Here is a 22,704-nt window from a genome sequence, read left to right as displayed (position 1 = left end):
CATGCAAAGGATTAATGGGAGACAAAAGCTGGGTTTACAGGTGTGGCATTAAGACAAAAATTCAATCATCACATTGGACTGGTAAATGATTTCCTCACACCAACAAAGCACGTCAATCTCAATCCAATGTCAAACTGATGCTCTCTATTTTTATTGATTTTAATGGAATTGTGCATTTTGAATTCTTGCCTCAAGGTGAAAAAGTAAACAGTGCATACTATCAAGGTGTTTTACAATGGTTACGTGAAAAAAATCTGCAAAAGGAGACCAGAATTGTGAGACAACTCATGGTTCCTTCACCACGACAATGCACTCACACTCTCAGCGTTGTCAATTCGTCAGTTTTGTGCCAAAAATCAGATGACTGTCCTCTTTCTGCCTCCCTATTTGCCAGACCTGGCTCATTACAATTTTATTTTTATTTTTTAAATTAAAATCAGTGATGAAAGGACCCTGTTTTGAGATTATTGATGGAATTAAAGCAAATTCGTCACAGACCTTAAAGGCTATTTCAAATGAAGCTATCCAGGACTACTTCACGAACTGGAAACACTCCTGTGAAAGTGTATGAATAGGAGAGGAGAGTACTTTGAAGCGGATAAGAACCAGTAATCTGTTAAAATTAATAATAAAAATTAAAAAAAATAAAGTTCAGTTATTTTCTGAACAGACCTCGTATTTAATAATATAGAGTAAATAACTAAATTTCTGGTTAAAAAACCAATCTTTTTAATTTAATGTATAGTAAATAGTAATTAAATTATGATAAATAATAAAATGATTAACTATGTTCTTCATTGCTGATAGTTTTCGTAAAAATGTGATTAACCTTTGTGTTTTAAATATGTCTTTTACTCAGGCAAGTTAACAATGATTTTTGGTGCAATTTATATGTTTTCATATAATTTTTAAACCGTTTTATGAAAATTAAATTTCCTTTTTTGTTGTTTATATTTTTTATCTTTATGTGTTTTTCATCGGGATAGGTCATTACACTGCAGAAAAATTTTACTATAAATTATGATTGATTTCAGAATAGTACTTTTAGGAGACAGTGAAATAAGTTTATTTAATATCAAACTAAACATGAGTTAACTCCCTTGATGACATTACACAGCAGTGTGTAAGTTATGGTATTATTGTTGAAGGGAATAGTTAAGTATAAGATTATTTCTAATTTTTGTTCAAGTTTGTGTCTGTGTTCTCTTACAATATAGTTTGTTATATTAACTGTGAAGTACAATTCTATTTGAGATCTATAAAAGTTATCCCCATTTAACTTCATGGTTCTGCAACATCTTAGTGACTATCATCTTGATAATAGACTGATGTAAAATAAGAATGAATTTTAATAGTTAAAGCTGAGCCCTGCGACTACTTTGATCTAACCCAATCAAAGGTAGTCCTTCCTTGAGTTGATCAACCTCTTTCTCTTCCCTTCTTTCTTTTTCTTATCCTTTATTCCTTTTTCTCTGGATAAGTATAACAGGAATTGTGTCACCCAGTGATGTGGTTCCACCTTTTTTTTATTTTCCCTGTTTAGCCTCCAGGATGTGTGGTTAATTGAAACCCAACCATCAGAGAACACTGGTGGTGTTCTTATTATTAACTTAATAGTTATTACTAGGATTTGAACTTTGGAACTCTCAACTTTGAAATCAGCTGATTTGCGAAGACACATCAATCAGCTGATTTGGACACAAGACCAATCCAGTGGGTCAGATGTGGTTCTACCTGTGGCATCATGATGGCACCTTCTAGTATCCCGCAGGACAACCACTTCTTTATTGGAGTTTAGTGAGATGCCAATCCTCTTTTTATAACTGTGGGACTATCCAAGATTCAAATATGATATTCAAGATCCATATGATATTCATCATGAGGGTGATGCACACTAACACCTGCACTTCTTAACATTCCTATCCACTGTTTTATACACAGATTTGGCAATAAGTCTTGTTTTTCACTGGTGGTGAGGTGTCTTGTAGAAGCCGCATCTTGAACTATAAACAAATCCTTTAATTGTTAAGATTGAAATTTCCTATTCTTTGTAAACAATAAATCTTTGAATGAAAATGTAGTAAACATTTCTTCATTTATGTGATTTCCAAGTTCAGTATGTTTGTTACAGTTTTTGTGCTATGATAATATGTAAAATTAGTCCCAGATTATATTAAGCATACCAGTAATATTAGACACAAATTTCCTGTATTTGTGTCCCCCTGTAATATTGATATAAAAAGGAGATGTAACTTATATGTGTGATTGTTAGATGTTGACAAAAATGTCTTCTACAACTACTGTGCATATTAGAAAATATATAACTGTGTAAGCAGAGTAATTCAAAAGATATATCAGTAATATTCATAGTAGGTCCTCTGATAAAGTTAATGTACAATATTCATATATTTCACACATATATATATATTTAAAAAAAAGAAAAGGAAACAAACTTAATAAAAATTAAATTAATCATTATTAAATTTATGTTATTAAAATAACTTATTAAATACTATATATATATATATATATATATATATATATATATATATATATATATATATATATATATATATGATTGATTATTTGCAATACTTTTTTATAGTTTATTATTTAAAAGCATGCTGATATGCTGATATTTTATCTGTCTCAGTTCTTTCAAAACCATTTAAGTAATCTTGAGGGGTGATGAATTCTTAAGTATAAAAAGGTTACTTTGGAAGTGTGTGATTTTTGTAATTACCAGTGAGTGTTTAATTCTACTTGTAAATCTTTGCTTTCTTTTATTAAATGCTGCCATTTGGGGGTCATGATTTCTGAATTGAGTTTGCATTATACTTCTGGAATCTGCTATGGTGTTACTACTGAGGTATAGTAATCAGTGTGTTAAGATTTGCTTCAATTAGATTTATATTTTTATAAATGTTATTATTACAAGTTTTCTTTTAACTCTTTTACTTTTTTTTTATTTCTTCTCTTTTTAAAATTTGTTTGCTCTAAATATATGCCATACAATATGTTGCTTTTCGTATATATATATTTTATTAACTTATCCAACCTAAATAGTTATTAATATTGTTTTTGTGCAAGGAAGGAAGTGCCCCTGTAATTTTTAGTTCTGCTTAGAATTAGTCAAGCAGTATTTGTTGTTTGAACATTCTTGAATAGTTTATTAAATAATATTTGATTGGATTTTACATAGTTAAAAATATTTTGTTTGTAACATTGTTTTACTTATTTTGCAATTGATAATTAATTTTTTTATATCAGAGTCAGGAAAGATCCATACCATATTGGACCATTTTTGTTCTGTATAATAGCTTTTATCTTGATGAAAAACACAGTGGTTATGTCTGTGCAGTGATCTTGTTTGATGAGTTACTTCGTAATCTTGTAATGGATGAACTGATTTTATTATTTTTAATAAACAATTACGCATTTCATGTTGTAGTGTTTGCAGTATTTAACTTTTAAGTTTTGTCTGTTATCTAGTAAATATTGAAATGGCCTCAGATTATCAGGTTATCAGATTATGATTCATTGATACTTTCATTACATGATTTATTTTGTAGCTTATATATTACATAAATTACATGTATCTTATGGATTGTATAATTATCATGTCTGCTCATGTTTAAACCTTTGGAGACCTTTCAACGATATATCATTGATTGCAATATATATGAAAAATACAATCGTTGATAGTAAAATATGCTAAATGACCAGCCGTCAATATATAGTTGATCAGGTTTAACCCATATTATTCAGTTGAATAATAGAAAAATATAATTTTTGTATATTTTGGACTAGAAAATATTTGTAATTAAGAAAATAATTGTAATTTAAGTTTATTTAGTTAATAATATTTCTGTCTAAACACAATGTGATCTCATGTTATGAGATACAGCAATCATGTCATGTCAGCTGTTACCAACCGTAGCTTGCATCACTCTTGTCTGCTATACTACACTGATTTGTTTACTAATTTCATCTAATTCAGAAATCAAAGACACAACTGAAACAAAAAGAAGATACAGTAGGGATATTACTCAGACAAAGCCAAGCATGGTAATGAATTATAACAAGCATATGAAAGGTATAGACTCATTTGATGCTTTATTCTTACTTGGATGAAAGGAGGACAGTGAAGTACTGGAAAAAAGTATCCTTTAACCTTTTTTCTAGGATGGTTTTAAATTTCTATGTCATGTATAAGGAAAACTGTTTAAACAACTTAAAACCTCTTCCTAGATAACAATTTAAAGTTTTCATTGTTGATAGAGCAGCAGAAGATTTGTTTAAAGAAAAACAAATTGTCATGGAATGTCAGGGTAATGACCATTACTCTCCTGGTTTGGAAAAGCTGCTGGGGAAAGGTGAAAAAACTTATTGGTTGTATTCAGTAAGAGGAACAAAGTAAACAAAGGGCAGAAAGAGATCTAGAACAGTCTGTTCTAGATGTAAAGAGGGTGCTGTGCAATTTGTGTTAGCAAGCACATTTGTAAATAAGTACAAGTTATTTCTTTGTAAATAGTGTAAATACGTTTCATTCAATTATAATTTAAAAACGTATAAATTATTATACACCGGATATATTACAGGACTTATTGGCAGCATCTACTAAAGTGCACACTACTTTTGAAAATTATTTAATTTTACTCATTTGTAAAATTATAGTAAGCCTATGCATATGTGTAATAAATAATAGTAATATAAGAAAATATACTTTTGTCTCAGTCTTCAGTCAAATGAAGTGAAATTTGGCTAGCATGCACAAAATAAAATTTTCTGTTAGATAAATGTTATTTATAAATAAATTATTTTTAGTTTAAGAGTCATAATCAGATAAATTAATTTTTTTATCTAAGTAATTACTCAATTGATTTTTGTAAAAAAAAAATATATATATATATATATTTTTGTTGAAAGGGATGTATTTTATTAAAATGTAGCTGCTATAAGGAGAATTCTAATGGTAAATTTATGAAAATTGGTTAAAAATATCCAAAGTTATAGCAGTTATTATCAGTGCTAATGGTTAATTTTACTTCTGGTTAGTTTTGGTTTACTTGCAGTATATATAGCCCGGGAGTAGTTTTGACACTATTTTGTTAGTTTGGTCTCCAAAGGATTAAGAACCCAGTTTTTTTTTTTTTTAATTTTTAAATCACATTGGGATTTCATGTTTTGATTGTAGTACGTGGCAGTCATATTATCCAAAAATTAAACCATCAATACCCCTATCAACAAAACAACCTGTTGTATGTGTTGCTTAGATTAAGAACACAAGTACTTAAGTAGGCCTTTTCTTTTATTCATGTGTGAATCATTTCAGTTGTTTTTAAATAACACAATATTGTAGTTAATTTTTTTTACAGGATTCTTATTTTCATTGTGAAACAGTATAAAAATCACAAACTGCATGAAAAATACCAGATTTTGATTATACATTTTCAATCTTTATAGAATACTAATTTTAAATTAAAGTATTGCTAATACTTATATGCTATAGTTACATCTTTTTTCTAACAAGCTATGAAAAATGTCCATTTTTTTACGTAGTTGTAACTGTTTTTCTAAATTAAATAAATTCATGTATTCTTCTTTTCTCCATCCATACATTCTTCCTAAAGCTGTCAGAGAGTCTTCAAGGTCAGAACTTGTTTATGTTTTATCAGTTTTCTGTCTGACTTCTCCACATTTACATCATTAGGAGAGGAAAACCCTCCTTCTCTCTCTTTCTCTTTCTAACACAACAGTCTTAATTACAACGTTAAGTCGCTTACAGAAATTTCTTCATCTAGGAAAGAGGAAATGTTTTTATTTATATGTAGACTACATTATAGACCTATACAGTATGATTTTCCTCAACACTTACAATAATATAGAAATACAGTTGCTACCCTACTCCAGCAGTTACCATTTTATAAATTTGTGTTCAGCCTTGAATGTAGTAAACAGTGAAATTGAAATAAGTTATCATAAAAGCATGCAAACCTAATGTAATTATTCTATTAGAATTATCCATTCCTTTTAATTTGATCATAAACAGTTGATCAAATTAAATAAGGAATGTAATAATTGTAATGTATAGTTAAATTAAGGGTCTATACTTGTTGAACTTTGATTGACTTTTGAAGAGCCAGCAAAATTATCTTTATGTAAATATATTGAGAAACACAACCATACAATATATACTTGTATGTGTGTGTGTGTATATATATATATTATGATCATGATGGTGATCAGTTCTGGCAGTTCTCTGGCACCACTTTTGTCTCCATCGTTTCTGTCACATGCTTTTTTCTTTTCATCTCATCATTACCTTCACTATCCTTTACGTCATTTATTAACTTCAGCCTCTTCCTTCCTCTTCTTTTTTCACCTTTAACAGAGCCTTCAAGAACTGTATTTATTACTCCATTTTCCCTAATTCCAGTTAGTAGCCCGATCCAGTTTCCTTTCCTCCTCCTTATAGTAGCCATTACTGATCTCTTTTCATTTATTCTTCTTTATACTTCTACATTATGTACTCTCTGCACCCATTTTATCTTCTCCATCCTTTTCCAGGCTCACATCTCAAAAGCCTTGATCTTATAGTTTTCCCCAGTGTCCATATTTCACTACCATACAAAAGTACCTTACTGTATACATAGCATTTTAACATCTCTTCCTCAGGTTCAAAACCATGTTGCTACAGAACAGGTTTTTCTTTCTAAAAAAAAGGCTTCCTTTGCCATTACAATTTTCATCTTAATCTCTTCTTTACTCCTTCAGTTAGTACTATCCAGAGATATCTGTATCTTTTTACTTGTTAAATTTTTCCTTCTGCTGTTACAACATCCATATCTTCCCTCATTCACCTTCATAACTTTTGTTATGAAGGGTTTTGAACTGGAATTGTTACTTTAGTCTATTCTTTTAAATATGTAACATTACTTTGTGATAATTACACTGCATAGCAGCAAGGGGCCACTAGTTAAGTAAGAAATTTCAATGTTTAAAATCTCTGATTGGTAGAAAATATTACAATAGGTCTAGTTGTTATTCAGCGGTTTAAGAATTGAAAATTTTCCGACAACCCTCTCTCTTTCAGTACAGTATTGTTGTATGTTCATGGTTCAACAAAGATATTGAGAGATAATATGTGTAAAAATTCTTACAATAATTTATATTATCCTAAACAACTTATAATGTATAAAATAGGTCAGTTGTAAATAGCAAAATACAATTCCAATTTTAATACAAAGTTTACAATAATTAATAGAAACTAATACAGCATTAATAAGAGATTATAACAATAAGATAATCACAAAATCAACGATTCACTTTATGCAAGAATTAGTCACTTTTAACATTTACAAAAAGAAACTACCTTACATTTTATAAATGAATAATGTCATTTTGACCTTTGTTCACAAGAACACACTGAACAGCTTCTTGTACTTAATCACTGTCCAAAATGGAATACTCATGATATACTTTTCACTTGTTTGTTACTGTACACTCTTTTCAACTGTTTTTGAATACTGTAATCACATTTATTGTAATTTGTACTTGTGTTTCACATACACTGTACTGAACTGTCACTCCACTGGTCGTTGGCAGTATTTATATCTCTAGGACTATGGCCTGACTTATAGTATCAGTACCCAATTCGCTCTTTTGTTTGTTCAAGCGTAATGATTTCTATTGTCTGCACCTTCTATGCTTTTCTATTAATTCTTTCTTCTGGAACCTTCTCTTCCCATTACACTGCCCCCTCCTTAATGCTGTTCAACCTAACAGCCCCCTGATTAGATTCCAGGCAGTCCAGATGAACTAGAGTCTTGTTCGTTCTTGAATTGTGCTGAATTCTATACACTAAGTCATTGATTCTATTCAGTACAGTGTAAGGTCCTTCCCAATTGGTGTGAAGTTTCGGAAATCTTCAGACTGTCTTCCATGGACGGTAGTGACACTAGATTTCTTTGAAACCCAGACAGATTTGCAGTAGGTCGTATCTTGCTTTCATGCAGTCGCTTCCATCTTCAAATGCTGTCGGGCATAACGATGGACATCTGTTAGATGACTAACCAATTCTGCTGTGTACATTATTGAAGGTTGCTGTTTCCCCAGCGGTGAACCAAAGAGCAAATCACATGGCAACCTCAGCTCTCTTCCAAACATCATCTTGGCTGTGTAATGCTGGTGGTTTCATGCATAGCTGCTCTTTAAGTCATTAGAAGCAGAGGTCAGTTCCTTGCTCCGGTTGCGCTGATTAACTGAGATGACCTTTTGTAGGTGCTTTTCTATAGTTCTGATGTAGTATTCTACCATGCCATCTGACTGTGGATGAAGCAACATTGTTAGAATCATAAGTTCTTGTTTATTGTACACCAAAATGCTCAAAAACTACTTGCAAAAGGCAAGACGCTAAGTTCCACCATATGTCACTGTGGTACCATGGTGGCCACCATAGGTCATTTCTCTCAGTACCCCAAAACGGCACAAGAATTCATTCACCAGAGCATCTGCTACCAATGATGTTTATTGTTTTGGTAAAGTATAGACTTACAGCTATTTAGTGAAGTAATCCATGGTTAGTAGCAAATACATATTTCCTCTGTCGGTAACCAGGAAAAGTCCAGCAGTATTGATCGCAACGTGCTTGAATGGTGCTCCCATATTGTATTGATGCATGTGATCCAAGAAGAAATGCAGTTTACCATTCTTATTCTTGAGTAGAACAGGAGAGGACCAAAGACTATGAATCCTCAATAAGTCTTTTATTTTTCATATCTTTACTATCTTGTCGATCCAGGCAATGATAACATGAAAGAATTTTTTGCCCTCAAAGAAAAAAAAAAACTATCTTGTCGACTTAATTTTGTTTTGCTGAGGCAGACACCGAGGTGGTTACAGATTGGCTGGGATTCTCCTGTGTCGATGCGGTGGTACACTTTATTTGTACGGTCGTAGGAATCTTCTAATGTTGCAAAGAGATCTTGATATTCAACAATAAACTGCCATAGTCACTTCTGGTCTTCAATTTTTAATGCAGTGCTAGTGTCTGATATTAATTTTTGTAAATGCTCATCCATTAGTCCCTTCTCCAGCATTTTCTCTTCCAAATTTCTAGGAGTTCCCAGACTACAGGTTCACATACCAGAGTGGTTCCTCTTAACACAGTCTGTTCTGTTCTTCCAAGGTTAACCATCCAGACAGGAAGGAACCGACCTTTTATTTGAAACTAATGAATGACTAATTGGAACTTTGTAACTGGGTACTACATTGTCAGGTTCTATAACTCCTGCTGTCGCCCTGAGAGGATTTGGCAATTCAGCCATCACCATCTTCTTGCTTCATGCTGGGATCATCTCATCTTTTAATAGTATCACCATGTTAAACTTGGTTCGCTTCCCAGACTCCACTTCACTACCTCTTCATTATCTAGTCACAGGAGATTTCGTCTGATGTCCAGAGTCGCATCGTAAGCTCACATGATGTCCAGATGAAGGATAAAGTCATCCTTAATCTCGGTAACAAATACCCATACACAAAGACAGCAGCGATGAAGCTGTAACTCTACACGTACTTCTCTGATAGGTAGTATCTCCAGATGCAGTCTGATGACATAAGCTCGATCTAGGTTCTTCTTTTCACATTTGCTGACTATATCTGGTTTAGCGACGGATGTTGACATTCCCGTGTCCACTGTTTTTTACATGGCTATTCTTCTACTAGATCGTCAACGATCAGGCTGTCGGATCCTCGTCTTTATCGTCGAGACATTCAATAAGACATGATGAGGTAAGGTTGATAATAGTGCTGGTATTCTCCTAAGAAGCACTTCTTAATTTCTTTGCAGACTTTTTGCTGTCATTTTTTAATTAGCCTGATCTGCTGCAATTTTAACAAACCAGTCGACCCTTGTTCATTGGTTCTGTTGCAGGCATCTTTTGTTTTTTCATTGTAATAGTTTTTAGTAATTGGCATCTTTACAGAAGTTTTGATGTCGTTCACTGACTTCTCGTCGCAACTGACTGTGGTTATTCAATGGCAAGATAGCCTGCCGGCTGCCTCCAGTCGGACAACCCAAGTTAGGGTGTTGTTGACTGACTTTGCTGACCCAAGAAATAGGTGCCTCTTGATCTTGGCACCGCGTAGCCCGTCGATGAGCATGTGTGCTGCCTCCTCTGGATGTTTGCCAGTTGCAGCCCAACTAAAGCCTTGTTTGCTAGCTGTTTGATAATGATGACGGACTCCTGCAGTGTCTCGTTGGTCTTATAGACTCGTCCCCATGGCTCACAACTTCAGATATCCGCCAGGTTGTGCTTCCGCAGCCAGCCATAGACTGTACACTGTGAAGAACTTCTGCTGCTTGGCTCTAAAGTGTGATAATCAGGAATGTAATATTTTCTGGTGCTGTCCAACTGTTATAGTTGGACGACGCCTTAAACTATCACTTGAAGAATATTCCCCATGAACTTGGTGACTTTACCACTGTAGGACGTCCCATCGATGCGCCTAATTCTTTGTTCCATGAATTGTTTCTCTGTGAACACAATTCCTAAGCACTACGAGCTGTTTCCGTTGCTCATGCGATGTCCTTATGACTAACCTCTAAAATTAATTTTATTTGCATTAGTTCCTAGGTTACTATTAACTAATTGGTCGACCTAACTAACCTATCCTCTAACTTGCTAAAGTCTATTTTACACCCATCCAAATTAGACTTAACACTCTCTTCTTCATCTCACGTTCTACACTAAGCTACTTAGTTTTTTCTCAATATGAGACATAAAAGATCAGAGGGGTGAGGCTGTAGAACACAGTCACTCTCAGTATCTCGAGATTTCGCCTAATTAAGGTCATATTTTTCTTAGGCATATTTGTTTAAAATTAAAAAATAACAATATTTGCAAAAAACTGTTTTTGCAAAATTGCACTTCCACCCCAAAAAATGCTGTTGTAGTTGTCTGCTGTGTTGTGACGTCGTAGGTGAGTTAAATAAATGAATAATATTTAAAGTGTAAATAAGTAACTTGGTCTGGCTGGGTCTCAAATTCGATTGCCCAGTTGACTTGGTACCTGGTGCGTTAGCCTTGCGGCTACACCAGTCTGCTTATTGTTCAAGCAAAATTTGTTCTATGCAAGTTGTGAAATTATTTTAGTTATTTAGTGCCGACTGTTGTCTCTGATACCGCCACAACTGCACGAATTGAATACAGTATGCACGCGTGCTTTAGTTACAATTATTGAATTAAATAAACGAAAAAATACTACATTTAAGTAAATTGATAAATATTTTAAATTAAGTTGTATGTGTAAACCATGCATGAGAAAAAAATGTGTTGTCAAATTTTTTTCATTACCTTTTTCATACTTACATCGGTTTACTCACACTTTCCTTTATGGTTTTTTTCTTCATATTATTCATATTTTCATTCATTTGTGTTAATAATGCAATAATATTTTTATTGTTAGCGGTAATTTTACTGCTAATAAATTTTAAGTTATAAATACAAAAACAGATTAGAAAAACATTATTAGCAAACTACTACTGTTATTAAAATGTTATTCTTAACCAAATTTACAAAAAAACACGAGTGAATCAAACAGTAAACAAATAGATAAAACTATCAACTACTTAAAATTTTAACAAATATAAACCTTAAACCTTCCATTGACTAATTATAGAGCCTGGATATCTGTCTCTTACTGGATCTTTCTAATTATCAGGTGGGTATTTAATTATTTAATGGCGATTATATATTTATTTTTATTTTAAGATGATCGGAGTTGAAGATTAAGATTTGCTCCTTGTATATCAGGTTTTGAATGTTACATTTTTTTAAATTGATTATTCCGTGGGAGATTAACAACCTAATTGCGTCTTTCTCCTGGCACAATTCCCCAGTTCATCCACTGAAGGCCTTTCAATGCTAGTAACTTTTGGTCTAGCAGGAATGCCCCTGATTGGGACCCTAATTATTGAAGGGTGCAATGCACTACCTGCATGGAGGGAGTCACATGTACTATCACACAGTGGAGTATTTGTACGAAATAGCTGGCCAAAAGTAAAAGAAATCAAACTTGCCAAAACATCAGCAAAACATACTCCAGTAGGTAAAAGCCTATTGCATCACAGTCACAGTTTCAGGAAGGTTTTTGAAAACTTGTCAGGGCTTTTTGGCCCATGATGTTTGTATTGGAATGATCCTTGTCTTATTAGTAACTTATTTTAGAAAAAACATTTTCTGTATACAACTGCCATTTTGCGAAAACGGAGCTGGAAAATTGCTATATTTTCTAAAACTGGAATGAATTTTGTACTTTCATAGTTTAGTCAATGTATAGTACAGTCAATTAAACGGTTAATGTAGAAATTAGTTCTATGTGAAAGCATTGACCTCAATCTCAGTATGTTCATAAGCAAAAATTCCCATTAGTTTCTAAGTGGTGGTGTGATGGGTTTCAACAGACACTGTTCAAACCAAAAAATTTCAAGATAGTGGTGAGAGTGTTAGGAATTCTTTCAAAGTTCTTTCATGCCATTGCAACTTTCATGTAACTCTCCAACCATTGTGTTGTAATTAAAATAAAATATGTACTGATAATTACTGTGGTAGACAGGAAGGTCTGTAATGCAGCCACTGGCACATCATGAACAATGAGGGGTTACATTTGTGGGATGATACGGATGAAATTTGCTACGTAAAATTGTCAAAATATTTTTAAAATGTGAATCATCTCATCAGGATAGTTTTAAGGTAGATAAAATACAATTTAACACAATTTCTGTTTAGAAAGATTAGATTATAATTTGTTAAGTAATTTTGGCCAGCTGTGGATGTAAATTGCTCCACTGTGCGACAGTTGGCAACTGTCACTCAGGAACAGAACGGAACTCAAGGATGTTGGAGAGTGCAATACCCTCCTACCTAAGCAGTATGCAGACATATGTCCTTGCTCCTGGGTCTTCCCAGTAATCTGACGGGTAATAAATAGTAAACTGGCTTGTATCCATGGTGAGGATGAATTTTGGGACTGTGTTCCGATCCAAAGGAGTTTTCAGTGCCATGAACCCGATGGTACAGTGTGCTTTTAAGCTTATCATCTATGGTGCATTCCCTTTCAGTCCAGAGTGGGCAGAAAGCTTTATAATTAGGAGTGACCCTCCCATACGGGTTGGGTGCCAAAAGTGATATTAGGACCTGGTCCTGTGCAACACTCTACTACTGTAACTGGGTTACAGTCGAGTGCGGGTTGGTTCTGTCACTCTGCTGGTTATCGGCAGTATTCATATCCAGACCTAGTGCCTGACCTACAGTACAGTACCTGACCCATCCTTTTGTTTGTTATTGTGTAATGATTTCTATTGTCCTCACCTTCTACGCTTTTCTCTAAATTCTCTCTCTTTCTTCTGGAAGCTTCTCTACCCATTACAGTATGTTCCTTTTTATAATAATTCATGTTTTCCTCATCAGGGGCATATTAAACTTTTTAATTCATGGTTTTCTCTTACAACAGATGAAGCTGGTTATCATCTTTTAGGTGGAAATAAGTTCAGATACATTTAAATTATATTTCATTTATTCTTATTTTAAATACAAAGTAAAAAGGGAATTTTTTCTTCTTGATTGCAGTTCTGGTAACACTTATTTCACTCCTATTATCCATAACTTTGCAGTCATGCTCTTGATGTAGAGTTTCATTGTTTATCTCTGTGTTGTACATCATTTGATTAATTTGTAATATGTTCTGTGTTGTCTATCTATAACAAAAAAGAAATGTAAGTACTATACAGTTTCTCTGATTAGAGGAAGTGAAACGTGCCGACAGACTCTGACTGGTCTCAGACTTGCTTATACTTTATCATTTGCTTATATTTATTTATTATTCAATATCAGAATGGTGAGCCTATCATATCTTCACAAGGCCTTCATGATCAAGTTTTGTAGGACATCTACTATAGGCCTAGAATTGCTATAGTATCCCCTCACAGCTACTATAGCAATTCTAGGCTACAAATCCCCACTATGCTTCTCTCCAATAAGTATTCCCATACTTTTCCTGTTTCTACCTCCTAAAACACAGATATGGGGTTGGACTTAAGGACACGATACATGAAATATAGCCTGGACATTAACTAGAAAGTTATAAAAAATAAAAAGGATTATGGAGATGAAGCTTTTAATAAGTATAACAAAAAGAACAAAGTGATACTATTAGAGGTACTGCCATAAGAATAAAATTTGGAATAAAACCTACTCTGATGGAAGTGGATGAAAGTAATTGAGATGGCTAGACTTGCCAAAAAAATGAAATAAAACAGAGTAGTTTGCAAGTAATAAAGTGATAGCACGATAAGATAGGAGAAAATATAAAGAAAAGAGAAAATGAATGGCAACAAGTGAAAGGAAGCAATATGGGAAGACCAGCAAAAGTGGTGGCACTGTATGAGCCATTTCTATCTGTTAGCTATGGACACACTGAAGAAGAGAAAGTAACAGTGACAGAGGAGATAAAAGAAATTACAAAACTGTGATGTTTTATATAGTAATGGAAAAATCATTGCAAGGTTTTCTTATCAAGAAAATAAAAACGTTGTTTTCGCATTCCTTTGTAATTCACCACTTATACTTCATAAAATTATTTTGATAGAATCTTTTATGTAAATAGAAGAGTTATTGTTTAAAAAATCAAAATATTGATTATTTCTCTTGCAAGTATACTTTTATAATTAGAATAAATTTGTTGCCTTATTTTATGCTCAATACAAAAAAAAACTTTCTTAATGATTGTTAGATGCTGACATTAAAAGCCTGTTATTTTAGTGAAAGAACCTGAAGATCACAGGGATCTGTATGACAACTGTTATGCTAATTAACTCTCTTTTGGTTATATTATTATGTGGAGCAATTATGTTGGATTATTCTTATCATTTTTTGTATTATAGGATTTATTTGTAATGAATATTATCAGTTAACAAGAATCTCTGTCATAAAAACAAAAGTATTAAGTAATGAATTCAGTTTCATTTAGTGGAGTATAGTCTTTTATTACTTTTGTAACTCTGTTTTATAACTAAATTCGCACAAAGCACTACTCTGTTTTGAAAATGATACTGAAAAATTTTCTAAAACTACAAAGATTTATCATTGTACATTTTTAATATTCTCTGTTTCAGCTTTTCAATGTTGTGTTATTCACATTGCAAGCAGTTTATGAAATTATTCCCAATATGTATGTAATAATGGCAGTAGTCCTTTGGGAAGGACTTCTTGGAGGAGCAGCTTATGTAAATACTTACCATAAGATATCTATTGAGGTATGTATAGTATTATTAAATACTCCTGTCAGGATTCAGGTAATTGATTTAGTGTTCTGTAAAATTCTTCCATTCATTACACAATTGTAGAGATGAGTGAGTATTTGCCTTAAGAAAACCTGGCTCTGTTATCTTGTGCTTCCTTTATATCTGGAGAAAAAACAATTTATTGTATAATACATTTGAGTTGGCCAACATAAAAAAATATACTTCTTAAAATTTTCACCTACAACCTACATTTCAATCATTTTATTTTTTGCAGTCTTTTAATACCATATTTCAAATGATTTCTTCTTACATCTATAAGGCTTTCATAAACAGTCTACATACCCTAAGACCATGGCTCTTGCTGATTGATGCTTTTAGTCATATCATGATGTAATTATTTATTCATTTTTTTTCATATATGACTAATATATAAATTATAATGTCGAATTAACCAGGGTACGGATAACCAGTGATGGTACTTATGAACAGTTATTACCGTGAATCAAATCTGAGGATACCTCTTTAGTGCTGCTTAAGCTGTGTATAACAGATGACGTAGTATTGAATAGGTGTTATTCGTAGGACTGATGATTAGTCATATTTAGTCCACATAATATTGTAATTCATGCCATACTCCACACATTTTTATTTTAAATTCCTAAATCTGTTCAGTATTAACAAAACTCTTTTCTATAGGAAATTATACTGGTTAATGTGATTTTGATGTGTATCATCGTAACATCACTTATGCTTAATACTACTACCTTCCAGCAAGAGTAATGTCTAGGCAGTTTATCATTACAGTAGTTGTCTGACAGAGTTATTTTGCCACCATTCTTATTCATAACTGTTTTAGATGATGTGATTAAATGTTGTCAGCAATGAACAAAGAAATTTCATGTAGGAAACAGGAGGTTAAGCATCTATACGTATCTAAGCTTCTGTTTACTGATTATGTAGTTCTGGTGCAGTTTGAAGGAAAATTAAAGCAGAATATAAAAGTTTGGGTTGAGGAATATGGAGGTTAGTGTGTAGAAAACTGTGGCTATTTTTAGAGAAGAGCTAGAATCAGATGTTGTGATCTGTGGCAGACCATTAGAACAGGTTAACTTTTTAGCTTGTCTTGTTTCTGTAATTAACAGAAATGGCAAGTTGGCAACAAGTAGGAGACTATAAAGCGTGTGTGTATGTATGTATGAATGTATGCAAGTATGTGTGCAATAATTCAGTCAGAAGGGGGTTGAATTTAATGGAATTAAACAACTGTCAGGGATAGAGAGAGTTGGGAGTTTTTTATTCCCTGACATTCAATAATTATTATTTAAAAATAATTAATTATTATTTTTAAATAATAATAATAATAATTATTATTTTTAAATAATTATAATAATAATTATTATTATTTAATAATTTCTTTTTTTTCAATGAGAAAAATAATATTATGTAGTTATGGAAGTACTGTTATTTCCTAAATAGTAATATGACAACTGGCTCATTACTTGTGATGGTAATTTAACTATTTAATGGATATCATCTCAGATGGATATTCAAGGAAATGATAAGGCAAACTTTTAAAAACGACAAAATTATGTTGGTGAAAATGCCTAATTTATCATTTAATCAAAATCAAAATAAATTTAAGGAAGAACGTACAAGAAATCTCAGGATATAAAGATTAAATATGGCCTAACCTTCTTAAAAAAGAATGTATTGTCTGATCATCCTCAAAGACAAAAGGTGGTTCTTGGTTTATTACATGTTATGAGTGCTTTGCAGAAAATCTATATTAGAAAATATACGTCTCCAAAGTATGACATCTGTAATGAAGAAGAGTAGGTGATGAATTAGTAACATATAGAAAAATTAATCAAATTTGAACACATCTGTTGGAACTATAAATTGGGAAGCCATTAATCTAATGACTAGAGCCTACATATAAGTAGATTTGAGGATTAAATAAGTAAACTCATATGGATTTTGCAGTTCTTTGAAATAAATTTACCATGCAACTAATTTTAAAATGATTAGGTATGAATTAGTTTTACTTCTTTACATCTGAAAGATTATATTAAAAAATAAAATATAATATTCTGATTGCTTATAATAAGTTACATTTATCACTTTGTAAGTCCAGTAAAGTATATTTATGTTTTTTCTCTGCAGGTTCCTCCTAGTAAAAGAGAATTTTCCATGGCTATAACATCTCTTGCTGATGCACTGGGAATAACAGGTGCAGGAATTTTTGCATTCCCTGCACATAATTTCATCTGTGATCTTCCTTTGTACTAACTCATTAACAGTGGAAGTTAGACATCCTACAAACCGCAACATAATGCAAAAGTATGTGTTGCAAATTAAGTGTTGTTGTACTTATATAAAAAAGTTGTTTTTTATAAATATTTCTGTTGTATATGCATTTTAAAAATGCATTATGTAAGTATAACTGCTTTGAACAGTGTTTTTGTTTAGATTCATTGTATGTAAATAGAATCATAACATTTACAACATATCTTATGACTATGTTAGTAAATATTAGTTCTTGTTATTAATAATTATTACTTAAATTATTTGTGCAACAAAATACTTATGAATTTCCTCATTGATTATATAGGAAAGTACTTCACTTATTTGTGCCATTTATTTTAAGTCTATTTTCATAAAAATAATTTTTGTTAGTTAATTCAGCTGTACAAAATGTTATTTTAGTTAAATTTTTTACGAAGTACGTTCTACCTTATTAATATGTATATTTGAAATACATAATTTTCTGTAAATATTGTTTTATGTATTTTTGTGTCCATGTGTAGCAGCTTAAAGGTGCAAATATATACCTCGCAGACATTGAAAATTATTGCAAGGTTTTTGCAGTAAGCAATTTAAATTATGCCAGTATTAATTATACAGTTTGAAGTTTTTGTATTTGTGTATCTTTAATGTTCCTGTATTATATCCTTCTTTCTCTTCTCTTTTTCCTCCTTGTTCAAATTCAGTGCTATCATAGATGAATATTTTCCATTTGACCCACTAGTCTCAGTGCTATGCAGTCTACTGTCCCACCTAATCCTTGATCTTCTTGCTGTTAAATTTAGTTTCATTTTGTTTTGTATTTATCCCTTATTAGCATGTACCTGCAGTAATATACTACATCATTTGTCACTTTATTTTCCATTGCATTCAAGTGGTTCTAATGTAAAGACACCACTCCTAATGCAACATTGAATAAGAATTCCTTCCATTTAAAGGTTTTGGAAATATTCTTATTATAAAAACTAATCTATACTTTAATTTTTTAATGATAGTAAAGGTATTTTTTGGCAGGATGTAAACTCAACAAACGTAATGGAAAATCAGTGAGATTATTATGACTGATAAATATACACCAAAGAGCATTGTTACATCTTCATAGTAATTGGAGGAACATATGATACACAAAAAGTGTACAAAAAAGAATATCAGGGTTTTAAAGTTATTTAATATCTCTTAACGTTGATTTACAGTAATGAATCACAAATAGAATAAAAGAGTAACTCTTACAGTTTTTCTCTGCAAATGTTCAATCAAGCACCTTTTGTCATGTGGCACTTAAACAGCCAATAAGAGAGTTCATTTCATACATGCAAGTGTTCAATCAAGCACCTTTTGTCGTGTGGCACTTAAACAGCCAATAAGAGACTTCATTACATGCTTTAACTATCATGTCTGAAGAAATGAAAGTGATAGCTGCTTCAATCCTGTGCCTCAAAATTTGGAGTTTTTTAAAACCCCGAAGAAAAAAATCACATGAGGTCAGATTGGGTGACCTTGGAGATCATGCATTCAAGCTCTGTCATCAGGTCCTTGCTGACCGATCCAGCAGTTGAAGGAAAATGACATTCAGCAGGTCTTATACAGAATTATGCTGTTGAGGAACTGGACCATCATGTTGCCAAATAAAATTTTCTTGTTCATCATCCAGTTGAAGAATGAGCCATGTATGCAGCATATCCAAATAAGCAACTCCTGTTATGCTTGCTTCAGCAAAAAAGAACAGCCTGTAAACTTGTCATCAGGATTTTCTGAACCCCAGATACGGACATAATGTGAATTAACTTTCCTACTAAGATGAAATGTTGATTTATCACTAAACACAGTATGATCAAGAAAGTCATCATCTTCATGATGCAGCATTTTGATCATGAAGTCAGCATGCTCAGTGTAGTCAGTAGATTTCAAAACCTGTAACATCTATAAACAGTATGGACACACACATACGTAAGCATTTCCTTAAAACATTGCACACTGTCCTCACCAGCATTGCTAGTTCACAGCTGGCCTTCCTAACAGAATTTTTAGGATTATGCAGGAAAGTCTTGCTGACATGTTCAACATTTTCTTCAGACAACCTCAATTGTCCTGTACTCTTCCCTTTATACAGAAATCTGCTCATTTCAAACCAATTATCCCATTGATGAATGTTACTGTCACTTGAAAGCTCACACTTAAACTCACTAATGAATGCATATGTAACTGTAACTACAGATTCACATTTAGCAAACTGCAAAACACAGAAAACTTTTTGTTCAAGATTTGCTACCTTTGTTAGTGGCACTGTTAAGCAGAAAGGTAGGAAATCAATCTACAGCCATGTGCATAACTAAAATTGTTCATTTTGCTCTTTGATTCTAGTCTTAAATCAACACTGTACACTTCATCCTAGAGATATTATAACAATTAAAATCCTAATTCTTTTTTCTACACCTAGTATAATGTATCATTACACAGATACTACTGAGAGACTGTACTTATTTACTGTTACATATTCAAAGGTCAAACCCGCCAAAATGCAGTTGGTATTCAGCCATGCAGGTGACACCATATACTGTTCAAAAAGGCTAAGAGATTGATCATCATTACTCTGTAACAGTTAACTTTTGTCATACAGTTATTATTCATGCACCATATAGAAGTGTTTGGAAGCTAGTACCTATAGTTTTCATTGTTAACGTACCCTTTTAAGTGGAAAGACAATTAAATTGTGTAAAAATCAAGAATTTTTACATACGTAATGCTTGAATGAATTTTCCTCAAAGTCACCTCTAATGTTGCCTAGGCTTTGTAAAGAAGCTGATTTTAAAAATGGATGTTAAATTAGTCTTCAGGCTAATAACCTACATTATATTTTACTATAAATATATTAATACATGAATCTGTTTAATGGATTGCTTGTTTACTAAGTTAATTTCACATGAATTAGTTCATTTTTCTTGGAACCATTGGGTTGGTCTAGTGGTTAAACTCGTCATTGCAAATCAGCTGATTTTGAAGTCGAGAGTACAAAGGTTCAAATCCTAGCAGTTACATTCATATGGATTTGAATACTAAATTGTAGATAATGGTGTTCTTTGGTGGTTGGGTTTCAATTAACCACACGCCTCAGGAATGATCGACCTGAGACTACAAAACTAAACTTCATTTACATTCATACATATCATCATCCTTTGAAGTAATACCTTACAGTGGTTCCAGAGGCTAGACAGAGAAAGAGAGAGAGTTCATTTTTGTTGAAGGCTTGATTACAATGAATGTGGAATAGAAAGTATAATAGTCATTCTGATTTAGTTATTCACAAGTGAAGTACCCATTATACCTTTGAGTATTGGTACTCAAAGAACGCTCAGACAAAATTACAAAAACTGTTTCAGATTTTATTTACTTTAGTTTTCCCTGAAATCTAAAATTCATTCAGAGTGAATAAACCATGAAAATCTATGTTTGCATAACAGATAAAGGAATCCTGTTGAAATCTCAAAAAATTCTTGTGACAGTTATAATCTATTTGTATTATTTTAATTACTTGACATATTTTGCTAGATTGTGTGAGTAAATGACTAAAGTCTATTTTTCAATGAGAGGATATAGATAACAGGTAATTATTTCAAGGTACAAAACGGGAAACTGCTGAGATTTCAGTCATGTGTATTGTAGATGAAATAAGTTCATTCTTCAAGTTTCATTAAAACAACTTCACAAAAAGCAATCACTACAAAAAAATTTTGTCAGTAGCCTGTTTATAAAAATTATGGTGCAATAGAATTATCTGTTAAATGGTGTATATCTTGAGAACAGTTTACCAGATTTTGGTAAAAATCTGTTAAAGGACAGAATTTAGTCAGTGACTCAAACAAATATTACTATATAAAAATGATGATATCTGTTTGCCTTACTGCTCACAGCCAATGATGGGGTTTGGCTGGATAAATATATGCCCAAATCATCCTAAAATTCTGATGAAGATGTTGGAAAAAGAGTCATTCGGACCAACCTAGCAGTTCTTCAGTCAAGTGAACATCAATAAATATAAACATACAAAAAAGACATTCTGATTTATGTACATTCTAATAAATTAACTGTCTAATGGAATAATAAAATAGAATTCATGAATTGAAAGATGTCTTTTAACCTTAATTCCTAATTGTAACTTGACATTAAGATAATAAGTTAATAGTGTAGTAATGTTGCTTAAGGGGAGGGAGAAATTGCATATGATTATAGTTTGAGAATTCTCAGTTTTTTAATTTGTAGTTCTGGGTTCTGATTATTGTATAACCTACATAATTTGAATTTTTTTTAATATTTACAAACTTGAAACTTTTTTGTCATCAAACTAAAAAGTTTTTTGTTAAAATTTTAGATGACAAATTTTATTTACAAAACAAAGGATTTTACCAATGGGAATTATTTAAAATTATATTTAATAAAATATGACTTGAATTTTAGATACACAAGTAGCCCAATTTATTTTCACCCTACAAAATGTCTGTAATGCATTCAATCCAATCAGAAATATTTGAATACAATCTATCTTAAACCAATTTTTATCATAATTTATTTATTTTGTGATTTTATTTTTATTTTACAATAATTTTTAGTGTGTTTTTTACGTCATACAGATAGAACTGCATGATTTTACATTTGTCAATAATTAAAATACAGAATAACATTATCAAAAATAATAATCTTAATATGACAGAATAATAATTCATGCAAAGCAATAAACAAAAGGACATTCATCAACTTTGTATCTATCTACTCAATATTTTCCTCTGAAATTGTTAATTTCTTCACATTCATACATACCATTTTGTTTTTAGAGGGTATAAACCCTATAAAAATATTTGAGATTGCAGTTGCCATTCATCAATTTATCAGTTCTAATAATTTTAATCTTGTTTGTTAACTTTTTTAAACAAATAATGATACAGTATTATTATACTAAGTTAATCAACTGCAACTGTAATACTCAAAATTCACAATAGTGGTACTAATAAATATTACAATTATTGACTGCAATGCTTTACCTCTGAAAACTACATTATTCATTCATCATCTTTCAAGTCCGTATGACTTGAAAACAGACCACA

The 22,704-nt window shown here is 31.9% G+C and overlaps 1 protein-coding gene across 9 annotated transcripts in view; it reads left to right on the top strand.

Annotated features, from left to right (window-relative positions):
• Cln3 (CLN3 lysosomal/endosomal transmembrane protein, battenin) overlaps positions 1-21,639 on the top strand; it is a 104,937-nt gene extending 83,298 nt beyond the window's left edge. For 8 of the 9 annotated variants that reach the window (XM_075363385.1, XM_075363386.1, XM_075363381.1 and 5 more), the window contains 2 exons: positions 15,176-15,316; positions 17,468-18,219. In XM_075363385.1, the coding sequence (XP_075219500.1) occupies positions 15,176-15,316; positions 17,468-17,593 (267 nt within the window). In that variant the 3' untranslated portion in view covers positions 17,594-18,219. Of the gene's footprint in view, positions 1-15,175; positions 15,317-17,467; positions 18,220-21,516 lie in introns of those variants that run through there. The other variant, XR_012756125.1, reaches the window with a different exon arrangement.
• The last annotated feature ends 1,065 nt before the right edge of the window (positions 21,640-22,704 follow it).

This window comes from Lycorma delicatula, chromosome 4 (assembly GCF_047948215.1).
Source record: "Lycorma delicatula isolate Av1 chromosome 4, ASM4794821v1, whole genome shotgun sequence".
Lineage (NCBI taxonomy): Eukaryota > Metazoa > Arthropoda > Insecta > Hemiptera > Fulgoridae > Lycorma > Lycorma delicatula.
This window is presented reverse-complemented; position numbering and strand designations above follow the sequence as displayed.